Consider the following 12,764-nt stretch of genomic DNA (forward strand, 5'->3'; position numbering starts at 1 on the left):
TGATGCTGGAGCAACTCTCAGCAGGAGGATACGCATGCACAACCGTGTCCCCCCCTGCCTCCTCTCCCTCCTGTGGTACATTCCAGATAGATGTCAGAGGCATTTAAATGAGGAGGATCAGCTCCAGAGGCAGCTCTAGTGCAGCGACAGCTGGCCTGAACCAGGAGGCAGACAGACACAGAGGGGGGGTCAGACTCTGGGAAGTGAGGGGGAGTTCATGGATCTGCAGGACCAGCTCTTTGTATGTATTACAGGGTCAGACTGAGCAGAATATAGGCAGTGACTGTTTGACTCTGTGAGTGTGGAGCTGCTGATGACTGTGTGTGTGTGTTTGTGTGTGTGTGTTTACATTTGTCAGCATTGTCCTCTGACAGGATGTTTGAAGTGTTTCTCTCTTGTGTCTCCCCATCCATCCCTCCCATCTTGTTTAACCCATCTTGACGGGTCAGCAGACGTCATCCTGGGCCATTTGCTGTTTGGCATGCTCCATCTCCCCCACCAGGACAGCCTCTCTCTCTCTCTCTCCCTCTCTCAGCCCTGCTAGCCGCTGGTAAACTCTGAGCTCTGAGACAGGTACGCTCCACTAGCCTCATCCCGTCAAGAAGCACAAACAATCCTCACCCCCAACAATCCTTGACCCTCCCCCCTCTGCTTTCCTTTCCCTATTTCCTTTCACACGCACTGCCACTCTCCTCTGCCTGTCCCTGGACGGCTTTGTGTAACAGCTCCGAGCCGTGCTGTCTTTTCACTGTGCTGAGGAGGATGTGGGTGGGTTGATTGCCCCACAAAAGCAGCTCTCTCGTGTGTTTTGAGGGTTGTGCAAAGGGGCAACTCTACACAAAAGAGGCAGAGCGGGTCGATAAAACAGAAACCTGCTGACTTCACCTGCAACTGTGAGGATCTGATTGTTTTCAATGCTTTCTTTATTTTCAGTATTTAAGATCTTAAATAGATTTAAGTGACAAGGCTGGCAGCAGTTTCTGTAGAGGACTAACACTGTTCTGATGATGTACAGTTGACACAGCTGCGGAGACCAAAGCAAAGACTTTTATTTCATATGTGGAGAGGCATCAGCTGTTTGGTGCAGAGCCAAGGAGATGCTGGAGGAGTGAAGCATCCTTCAGAGAAGCAGAATGAATCCAGAGTTAGATCTGACTGAATCCTTGAAGCTACCGTTTGCTTGTGTGTTCCTCTTCTGGCCAAGAGACTCTGTGTATGATCGGGAGCAGCCATGTTTCATTTTTAGTTTTACAAAACTATAGTATGTCTGCAGAAAACTGACACTTTACATCACGTCATGATGTTTTATGAATTTATTATTATGATTTTGTAGATCAGTGGATGCCAAACTTCTTCAATCGATATATTTGGCACTAAAAAAATATCAGGCACAGAGGATTGCAAACTGTACTGAAAGCTTGAAAGAAATTCCTGAGTGGATTTATGATGCTGTGACTTTGTTCTTTGCTGAGATGCTTCACAAATTAGACACAATAAATGGCCAAATTTATCCAATTGTTAGTATGGCTGGTTGTGCTTTAACATCTGGGTCTTCTTTCCTTTAATTTAAGTGCTTTGCAAAGTAACGTATCAAAACAACAATCACTTTGGTATCAGGACTGAAATGGGAAGAGAGCAAAACCTTGACTGCTTTGTTTACATGTGTGTTTTCCTGTAATCCTGCTTCTGAGCAGCACTGATGCAGGTCTGCTCTGTGTACATTTGCTTTTTGCCACAGAAGATGTAAGTCAGTGCACTTTACTGTGGGCTGAGTATCAAATCTGCATTATCAGTGGCGGCAGGTGGACAGTGGTTGATAATGCATGTCCTCTGTGGTGGTAGAAACAGAGAAAGGAAAGAAAGGAAATCTTTGTATATATTGATAATTTTTCTATATTGTGAAATTGTATTTTGTACAGGCAGGAACTTGGATGTCACTGAGAACAAGTTTCCTTTATTAACAAACAGCAATAAAGATGAAGTTCCACAGGATGTGTCCTGACCCCTGGGCTCTTTCTCTCCCCTCTGGCCCTTAGGCTTCGGATTACTTTCCACTTCTCATTTCATCCCGGAGGACCTTTTAAACTTGACTATATGATTTGAGGTCAACTACAGCTAGGACACTCCATACTCTTTACAGCTGCTGAAATATGCATGCAGTGGATGTCCCCTGGCAGGCTGATACTTTTTGACCTGGTTTTGAGACTCAGCGACAACATGGAGCGACGGGGCTGCGCCAGACCGTGTGTTGCATTGTCTTTGATTCAACATATTTCTGTGTTAGACATCTGGTCAGTGTGGAGAAATCAAGCTCTAGTGTTGCTTCCTTCCACTCCTGTCAGGTCAATAAAAGCTTTAGGCCACTGGATTATGTAGCATATTCAAGAAAAACATGGCCGACTATGGTATTTGAGTGGTTTGTTGTGCAAATGCAGCAGGATGAGTTGTTACATAAGCATAGATGCTACCAATCCAAATATAGCAGCCATTAGGGGATTAGCTCCAGGTCTGGTGGGCTGGTTTACTCTGGCCCATGCAGGATTGTCTTTGCTGCTGGGTGCTGCTCTTGCCCTCCATGTCCACTGTTATCATGACCACTTGATTTGCCTCAACCCGACAGCAGGGAAAACATCATGGCCGGCCATTACACAGACAATCCCTCCTCCTCCAATCACCGGGGGAGTGATTATGTGAAGGAGAGTTTAGCATCACAGCTTGTGTTGAAAAACGACTAAAAGAAATTGAATAGCGGCAGATTAATTTTCAGTTATTCAAACAATTGACCTTTTTCTACTAATTATTTTAAGAGGCTGTAAACCTGGTTAATCTGGTTTATCTCATTCAGCCAATTTTCACAAAATATTGAAAAATCTAATTTTCTATCTGCAACTGTAAAATCAGTTCCCACATTTTGGCTGATCGGTATATCTCTGACAGCTTTTTTATATTTTTAAACAATTTCTTATATTTTTAAACAAAGATGACCACATAACTCAAAATCACATAGGTTAACATAGGATAATCATTTAAGAACAGAGGACAAGATGGTGAATATCTCTTGTATGATTGAAGGTTGCATGCATTAGTTTCATGATAGTAAGTTGACAAACACTAGCGTACTTTGGGGGCGTATCATCAGTTGTGTCCCTTAGTGTCATCGGGTGTTTCAGCTATTTATTCACAAGACACCCTCTTCTACGACAGACCCACCACTGGCTGATCAGGCGTATGATCATGCACGTATAAAGATACAAATATATTGATAATATTGTATTAATCATTATAGGACAACCATCATCGTCGTCATCATCATCATAGTCATTATTTTAGCTCATCAATCCAACCATATACTTCAAAATGATTGTCCATCAGGAAGTTACAAAAGAGTTTCCAGATGTTACATCTCTTATCTTATATAGTTGATTTACACTTTTAGATGAATGTTCCTATCCAGTTCCACAGAAGAAGTTTGTCTCCCTCAGTTTTCACTAAATGATTTTAGTCTCAGGTTCTTGTGAATGTTTTGATGCCACTGCCTTGTGGTGCACCGGCACAACTTGTACTGTGTGTGGAGTGGGATGTGTTGATTGGTGAGTGTTGAGCAGAAGGTGATAAACAAGGGAGAGTTGTGGCCATGGCAATAATTACTCCATCTCCTCCTTTCTGTTTATAGCCACTACTCTTTGTTGTTATACCTTTTAATGAAGCTTTACGTCGCCTCCTGATTGGCGAAGTTATTATACCTCTCCAGTCATCACAGGGCAGACAGGCTCTGTAATGCTGTGTCAAATAAATCCGACTTGTAATACGAAGATCTTACAGTTCCATTGTCAGACTGCAGGTATCACACAGTGCACCCTCTTTGACCTTGTGTGTGTGCATATAAATACAGACAGACAACAGACCCACTGACACTCTAGCACACACAGGATGAAATATTCAGCAGGATCATGAATATTTCAGGACAGGTGCATAGTTTCGAAGTGAAAGATGAATAACATTGCTATGACAGCAAGTTCTCTCCCCTCTGACAAATCCATAACTTTTCTGTTTTACCCCTCCGCTATTGTTTACCTTGTGTCCCATTATCCACTCACAGCTGTGTTCTGTCCCAAATCCGTGTTTTGTAAGGACCTTCCCCCATTTGGTTTTCCCTCATCGTCGTCTTTCTGTGATAACGGAGTTTGTAGAAAACTTGAGTCACCCAACAATGGAGGGCATTTGTTGTTGTATGTGCTCATGGGCTCTCCACCTGAATGGTCCATTGTGCAGCCGCTGACCTCCACTGTTGTGTGTAGGCCGACTGACAGAGCAACAACCAGACTGTTCTGTTCACTGGGAACTAATTATATGTTAAGGGAATAAAAAAAAAAAAGTTAAAACACACTCAGCAGGCTAATTGAGCTGCTGCAGTTTTAAGCATAGAATAAAATCATCAATTAAAACTTTAGGACAAAAATTTGCATGCGGGCATGTATAAGTGTGACAAGAACTACCTAAAATGTCCGAAACTATCTTTGCCGAAACGTTATTTGACTTATGGTTTTAATTTTGGCCCATGTCCCATCTACTAACATGGAGGAGGTGGGATTTGAGACCAATACTGCAGTCAGCCTGGGTGGCAACGAGACACTTTAGCTTCATTTTGGGGAGCAGTCATGTTGTCTGTCTTTATAATCAGAAGATATTCAATTTAACTAATATATATAAGTTATTTAAACGGGGTCGATAGAAAAAACGCAGTTAATGATTTATCATCTTTACGACCTGAAAAGTTGTGTGTGTCTTTACGAGTTCATGACTACTTTTCTGACTTGTGTTATTAGAAAATAATGTGGCCCTCATACTTTTCTTCATTTTTAAGTTTCACGCTCATTTGGATGCATAATTTCTCCCATTCAATGATTCTTTTCCTCTTTCTCCCTCTCTTTATCTCCAGTTGATCTCCGTGGTGTGCGCCACCTCCTCACTTCCCAGCATTCCTTGCCTGGGATCCCCGTGGCCTTGAAACAGTCCATTGACCTGCGTACATCCATGGACGGGAAGTACAAGGAGATTGCCGAAGTCAGTTATCAACCTTTTAAATTCACATTTACTTTAAATGTATGTGAAGCTTTCCTAATGTTGTTTACTGTGTATCCGTGTGAAGGAGCTCTTCTCCCGCAGCCTGGCAGAGAGTGAGATGCGCAGCGCCCCCTATGAATTTCCAGAGGATAGCCCCATCGAGCAGCTGGAGGAGAGACGTCATCGTCTTGAGCGTCAGATCAGCCAGGATGTAAAGTAAGTTGGAGAACAGCAGGAGGCAGCTGGTGTTATATAAAAACACGGGGCTGTGGATGCAGTCAGACTCTGTGTTGATCTTAAAATGAGCTTTGTCCTCAGGTTTGAGCCTGACATCCTCCTGAGGGCCAAGCAGGAGTTCATGAAGACTGACAGTGCCTCTGATCTCGAGTGAGTTCATCTCTTTGGCTACGTCCAACACTCCATCCATTCAATGTATATTTTATCTTGCAAGTAAAGCCTGTAAAAAAAGTTTGTAATTTTTTTTGATGATCTATCGTTAGATATATGAAGGAGCAGAGCCAAGTGCATGAGCTGAAGGAGCGAGAGCTGGTCCCAGAGAAGGAGTACCAGAGAGTCTCGATCTCTGGGGAGGAGAAATGTGGGGTAAGTCCAGTCAGTGCAGCAACACAGGAGGAATCAGGAAAAAGCAAGAGGAGCTGCAGTATTTCACACAGAACTTTTCTGTGGTGTTTCTCTCTCGACACCTCCTCTCTCTAAAAATAGACGCCTTCTATTGTTTTCTTCTCTGCCTCTATCTTCATCCCTTTTCACTCCATTGTTTTTCTGTCAAGGTTCCCTTCACAGATCTGTTGGACGCTGCCAAATGTGTGGTGAAGGCTCTGTTCATCAGACAGAAGTACATGGGTCTGTCCCTGCAGAGCTTCTGCAGGACCACGGCTCGTTGCCTGCAGGAGCTCAGTGAGAGATCTCTGGACCTGAACATTTACGAGGAGGAGCTCACATTCACACCAGGTACATTCACACTGACCAATGTCTGCACTGTTTTCACACTATATATCTGTAGTGTCCTGTGCATGTGGAACCAACAAACAGGAGCTTTTAATTTGTCCTGAAATGTTACCTCAACTATGACACAATTAATAATACATTTTAAGATTTGCTGCTTTTCTTTCTTTTCTATATTGGACATTGAGTATCTTTAGGTTTTGGGCAATAGACTCTGTATAAAGATGATCCCCAAAAGAGAAGCCAAAGCATCTTGATCACCACCTGGTGGCTGGCTGCAGTATATGTCATAAATTCTGCCTCTTCCATGTTAGCAGATGGGACATGGATTAAAACTCATAGACAAAGAGAGTCGGTCCTCTATCCCCCGATTGTAACTGTGCAGTGGGAGGAAGTGGAGACACATCTTCCATCTTTACAGACAGTCTTTTAGATCTTGGGATGTTTGTTGGGAAAAAGTAATCCAAGGACATTGCCTTGTTGCTCTGGAACCTTTTGAGGGACAATTTTTTTTAAATTATAAAGCCAAAGAAATTATATTGCCAATTTGCTTGTGATTTTCAAAAAAGCTTTGATTCTATGAAGTATGTTACCTCCTCTATCCAAAGACTCTGGGTTCTAGGGAGACAGTTTAAAAGGTCCTCTGGGATGTATGAATAGTTTGGGTGTGAGTAAAAAGAAACATTAAAAAAGATTGGTCCAAATAATTCTCATCAAATTAACTTATAATAAAAATATACTATTATACCCCTGTTTACACAAAAACAACAGTTAATATGGTATTTATATGTCATGTCCAGTGTCATGTACAGTACTGTCACATTAAGACATAACCGGGCACGCCCACAGACTCCACAGTCCATCTGTTACACACCCTGGCTGTCACAACGTGCAGGCTGATTCAATCAGATCTTCGTTTGCATGTGTGTTACCACCTCGTTCAACGCCGTGACACAGTGCGACATTCTGTCCCCTCACAGAAGCCACAGTAGATCCACCTGTGTCTGAAAACCACCCATATGAGAACCAGGACCCTTCCAGCATGCCCCCGGACATGGGATACGGCTGCAAGATGGTGGATGGTGTCATGCATGTGTACACAACAAGGAGCATTATGGAAAAGTGAGATGTTCACGATGAATCACTTGGCACACGCATGCTGTACCTTGGTAGGATGTTTGTGTGTTTTTAGCACCAGGTCACACATTGTGTTTTTGAACAGGAGCACGGAGATGGACCTGCCATATCCAGACCTGCAGGAGTACATCGCTGATATGAACGTGATGATGGCCCTCATCATCAACGGCCCAATGTGAGAGTATATCAGAGAATAACATATAAAGCTAACTTTAAATGACTTGACCCTTCAGTACACAAACACAAACTACTTTTTGTTTCCCGTCACCACAGAAAATCCTTCTGCTACCGCCGCCTGCAGTATCTTAGCTCCAAGTTCCAGATGCACATCCTGCTGAACGAGATGAAAGAGCTTGCCGAGCAGAAGAAAGTTCCACATCGAGACTTTTACAATATCCGTAAGGTGAACTTGAGAGCTCTTGCTACTTCACCAATTCAGAACTATTTTCAATAATCCAGGTTCAGACTATATATGTTTTTTAATATAACGGTTTGTCTGCACAGGTTGACACACATATACACGCCTCGTCCTGCATGAACCAGAAGCACCTGCTTCGCTTTATCAAGAGGGCCATGAAGAAGTATCCGAAGGATATTGTTCACGTGGAACGAGGGAAGGGTCAGACGCTCATGGAGGTGTTTGAGAACATGAACCTGACAGCGTTTGACCTGAGTGTGGACACCCTGGACATGCATGCAGTAAGAGATGCCCATGGATCAAGCTCTGATCCTTTCAGAAGCAGCGCCTGGTCTGAAAAAATGGTCCACCAGGTTAAATTGAGAGATGTTTCAACTTCCATGTCATGTGTCAACAATTTTTTGCAGGACCGTAACACTTTCCATCGATTTGACAAGTTCAATGCCAAGTACAATCCCATCGGCGAGTCCATCCTGAGGGAGATCTTCATCAAAACAGACAACTACATCGAGGGCAAATACTTTGGTCACATGATTAAGGTGCTGAGTCAACACATGAACAATCACTATAACATGACAGTGCTCCTGATGCATGCAGAACGACTGTAAGGGCCACAGATGCCCTCTGTTGACCATCTGTGTCACTGCTTCCCAGGAGGTGATGGCTGACCTGGAGGAGAGCAAGTACCAGAACGTGGAGCTCAGGCTGTCGATCTACGGCCGCTGCAGAGATGAGTGGGACAAACTGGCCAAGTGGTCCGTCAATCATCAGGTCTACTCCACCAACGTGCGCTGGCTTGTACAGGTGCCACGACTGTTGTGAGTAAAACCAATAATAACTCAAAATTAACTAAACACCCATAATTAACCATGGCACTTATGAGTTCATAAAAAAGAAGGTATAAGCATAAATATAATGCAATATATTTAACTGTACAGTAGAATATGAAGAAGGTAAAATTTGTTAATGCCTCTAACAGGGAATCTGTGGTCGCCTTAAGTCGTCAGGAAAATTCAAAAGGTGTTTAGTTTGTCCAGTTATGGCGACTGTAAAAAACATGGCGGCCTCCGTAGAGAGGACCCGCTCCTGATGTAAATCTGAGTATTTTAATTTAAACGGCCCATTTTGGGTAAAGAAAACAACAATTGGTACAATTTAGGTGAAACACACAAGTGAAAACATCACAAGCATTATTTTATATTCAATTTCTGCTAATAGGTCCCTTTCAACTAAATCTTACACCTTTAATTAAAATATCTTTTATCTCTGAGTGACGCTTGTTGAGTTTTACAGTCAGCATCAATCACAAACCATGATGTTAAGATCTGTGGCACAACATCCAAAAATGATTCCACAACTGATATCTTGATTTATTTTGTCTTTGAAGTGACGTCTACCACACAAAGAGACAACTGTGTAACTTCCAAGAGATGCTGGAGAACATCTTCATGCCTCTGTTTGAGGTCACAGTCGACCCTGGCAGCCACCCAGAGCTGCACCTCTTCCTTCAACATGTACAAAGTCTTTCCTGTATATTCAACCTTTCAGATTTATACTTGTCAATCTTCAGAAAGTTTCATGGATGTGTTTATGGTCCCTCACACAGGTGGTGGGTTTCGACAGCGTGGACGATGAGTCCAAACCAGAGCAACATATCTTCAACCTGGACAGTCCGCTGCCAGTCGACTGGACAGAGGAGGACAACCCGCCCTATTCCTACTACCTCTACTATATGTATACAAACATGACAGTGCTGAACCACCTGCGCAGGTTTGTCATAATCTGCTTTTTACAATTTGTGAATTGTATATTTTCGTCCAAATACTGGAAATACAGTCAAAAAGTGAATGGTATTTATATGAGTACGAGCTTTTTTCTCAGAAAGGTTTGTCATAAGATGAATTGGGTAACTTTTTATGTTTTCAAAAACACTATAAAAATATTCAAACCTGCAGTGTTTGCTGCCATAAATTCCCCTAAATTAATTTTTAGCTAGTAGTTATTTCACAGTGACATTTTGAAAAATACTCAGAATAAGTTAAAGGTTAAGTGTGTAAAATCTAGTGACATCTAGTGGTGAAGTTTCCCATTGCATCTGAATACCCCCAAACATGAAAGAGAACCTGTGGCAGCCTTCAGTTGGAATAAAAACTCAAGAGGTGTTTCTTTTGTCCAGTCTGGGCTACTGTAATAAAAACATGGCAGCCTCCGTAGAGAGGACCTGCTCCAGAAGTAAATATAAAGGAACAGCAGTTGATATTCATTTAAGAAGACTATACTTTGCCTGATTGTTTAAATGAGAGCCCACACAAGCCACCCTCCTGGTAACTGTGTGTCTCTTCTTTCCAGGGAACGGGGGTTCCACACGTTTGTCCTACGTCCTCACTGTGGCGAGGCCGGGCCCGTCCATCACCTGGTGTCTGGGTTCATGCTGTCAGAGAACATCTCCCACGGGCTGCTGCTCAGGAAGGTGGGACCACAGCATCTGCTTCATCTCACACTCTCACAGAAGAGTTAATTCTTCCGACAGTTTGTCAACAAATGATGAAAAGTGAAAGACTCATCTAGATCACCTGGTTTCTGTTTGTTTAACTGAGCTACATTTCAGTCATAATGATGCTTCCGTAAATGCGTATACATGTCCTTGTGGTGTATTATATGTTAACACACATACATACGACATACAACATTACGCCCTGTGTACCTCCTCCAGGCTCCTGTGCTGCAGTACTTGTACTACTTGGCTCAGATAGGCATCGCCATGTCCCCTCTCAGCAATAACAGCCTGTTCCTCAGCTACCATCGCAACCCTCTGCCCGAGTACCTGTCCAGAGGCCTCATGGTCTCCCTGTCCACAGACGACCCTCTGCAGTTTCACTTCACCAAGGTCAGAGTACGCAGCCAGTCAGACTTGGATTCTTCCATGTTAATGTGTTAATCCTTTCAAATGTGAAAATAAGTTGTTTCAAAGCGTTAAGTCTCCTGATTCTTTCTGTGCTGAGCCTGTCAGTTCAGCATATCACTGTAATAGCTGTTGACACAGATCTTTTCCACACAAAAGCTGCTTACATAAGGCTTACCTTATGTAAGGCATAGCAGCCTTATGTTTACTTTTTCTGTCAGTAAACAAACAAAGGCAAGTCCAAAAAAAACTATATTCATACCTATCATTCATGATGATACCTGTGACTTTAGTTCAGTATCTCTCAGAGTTTTTTTGATTTCTTGATTGTGAAATTTAAAGCAGAGTTCCAATATTTTAGTTAAGACTGGATGTTTTACCAAAGCCGGCTGTTTCATCACAGCACAGAACTCATGGATCCATGGTGGCAACAAGGCTACTTTTAAAAATGTCTCTTCTGAATGAGGGTTCACCTTCGAAGCTGTTTTTTCTTTCTTCTCATAAATGCCTCATAACATCTTTCTCATAAAAACATTGCCTATTACTTCAGTTAAGTAATTTACAGGAGAAAATGCCAACAGATACAATTATCTTTAAACCTCCACCTTTCCTAACTATATTCTAAATTGTTACAGGTTTTTTGCAATAGTATAAAAACTCAGTTGCCTGAGGTAAAACTAAAATTGTCTTATTAAAACCAGGCAGTGTAGGTCTGATAGTGGTATTTATGATTTGTGTACGTGTCTGTGTAGGAGCCCTTGATGGAGGAGTACAGTATTGCTACTCAGGTGTGGAAGCTGAGCTCTTGTGACATGTGTGAACTGGCCAGAAACAGCGTTCTGATGAGCGGATTTTCTCATAAGGTAACAACTGTCCTGACAGCTCATCGTTGTCTACAGCTATGCCCCCCCCTCTCAGAAAGTCTAATGTAACTCTGACTCTTCCTCTGAATCAGGTGAAGAGCTACTGGCTTGGCCCCCACTACATCATGGAGGGACAGGGGAGTAACGACATCACACGCACCAACGTTCCCGACATCCGCGTGCAGTACCGCTACGAGACCCTGTGTGAGGAGTTGAATTTAATCACTCAGGCCATCCGCACAGACGAGCTGGAGACCATCGAGGAGGAGGGCAGCCTGTGCATGGGCGCCATGCGTGCATAGAAACAAACGTGCGACACAACACAAACACATTTCTCGCTACATTCCCTGTTTCCACATCAGGACTTTGCACAGATTTCCATAAAAACATATCACACCTGTGAAAAGATTTCTAATAAGACTGTGAGAGTTGCTACCATAGCAATAAAGAGAGAGGATTTACAATCTGTGTTCCCAAGGTGTCCACTTCCTTTAGTCACTCTTTTGTTTATTTGTTGTGGTTAGTTTACAATGTCTCATGAAGTGTTTATTTTGGGATTATTATATTTTCGCGGTTTGTGGTCACAATTCGTCAGAGTTTGTGGACAACGGCTGAATTTCCATTAGTAAGCCCTCACATCATTCAGCCGATTAAAACAATTCATACACTGGATTTAACACGGACTGATACAAAGAAACATTAGACTGGGAAAATGTTTTCAAAGTAAAAGCCTCTTACCTTGGCCCTATGAACAGGGCTGTGGCTGACACTGAAAACGCTGAGGTTATGTTTGTGAGGCCTTTATCAGCATTTAGTGACCTCATATGATTCAACAGTTAAAAATAATTAAATAGATTGGGAAAGCAGAGCGATACTTCTTTTAGTTTCTTCATTAGTTCTCTTTGTGTCACCATTACAGAGAAAATGCAGCCTGGGAAGCATCTGTTGTTAATATGTTTTTGCTGCCATACTGCAAAGACACCGTCAACTATTCTAGACTCATCTGTCATCTATCCATATCATCTTTAAGGTTTTATCTTGAGCCTCATGCACTTACGAATACTTGTCCTTTATGCTTGTGCAACACTCCTGCATGAAAACTACATGTTGTCACCACCAGAGAATTATATATGTTGTTTGTGAAATATCATTTATTGACATTTGTGTCCGTGAAGAATAAATGTTGTTCTCACTGGAATTTTTGCCTCCTTTCCGTTTGTGAGTGAGTGAGTGATTGAAATTAGAAAGACTGTCTTGTTGATAATTTAAACAATGTCACACAATCTTAAGATTTTTAATATCCATCATGATCTGTCAAAAATAAATTACAGCTTAAGAATTGTTAACTTAAAAACATTTGCTTCTGAAGAGAAGAATCGTGTTTGATGGAACTTTAATGCGAATTTACAGTATA

General features: G+C 42.3%; 1 protein-coding gene across 4 annotated transcripts; it reads left to right on the top strand.

Annotated features, from left to right (window-relative positions):
• Positions 1-4,992: 4,992 nt before the first annotated feature.
• On the top strand, positions 4,993-11,732 carry ampd2b (adenosine monophosphate deaminase 2b). 4 transcript variants are annotated; one of them, XM_061075024.1, is made up of 18 exons: positions 4,993-5,064; positions 5,150-5,280; positions 5,383-5,451; positions 5,565-5,667; positions 5,856-6,036; positions 6,219-6,227; positions 7,011-7,152; positions 7,253-7,342; positions 7,441-7,570; positions 7,672-7,866; positions 7,993-8,124; positions 8,240-8,403; positions 8,973-9,099; positions 9,192-9,355; positions 9,935-10,055; positions 10,299-10,472; positions 11,240-11,350; positions 11,443-11,732. In XM_061075024.1, exons 1-18 carry the CDS (start codon positions 5,035-5,037, stop codon positions 11,650-11,652), a joined length of 2,283 nt encoding a protein of 760 aa, XP_060931007.1. In that variant the 5' UTR covers positions 4,993-5,034; the 3' UTR covers positions 11,653-11,732. The 4 variants fall into 4 exon arrangements, with proteins under 4 accessions (XP_060931007.1, XP_060931005.1, XP_060931006.1 ...); XM_061075022.1 differs by lacking the exon at positions 6,219-6,227 and adding an exon at positions 6,431-6,454 and having other exon boundaries at positions 7,014-7,152; XM_061075023.1 differs by lacking the exon at positions 6,219-6,227 and adding an exon at positions 6,940-6,945.
• The last annotated feature ends 1,032 nt before the right edge of the window (positions 11,733-12,764 follow it).

This window comes from Limanda limanda, chromosome 7 (assembly GCF_963576545.1).
Source record: "Limanda limanda chromosome 7, fLimLim1.1, whole genome shotgun sequence".
NCBI lineage: Eukaryota > Metazoa > Chordata > Actinopteri > Pleuronectiformes > Pleuronectidae > Limanda > Limanda limanda.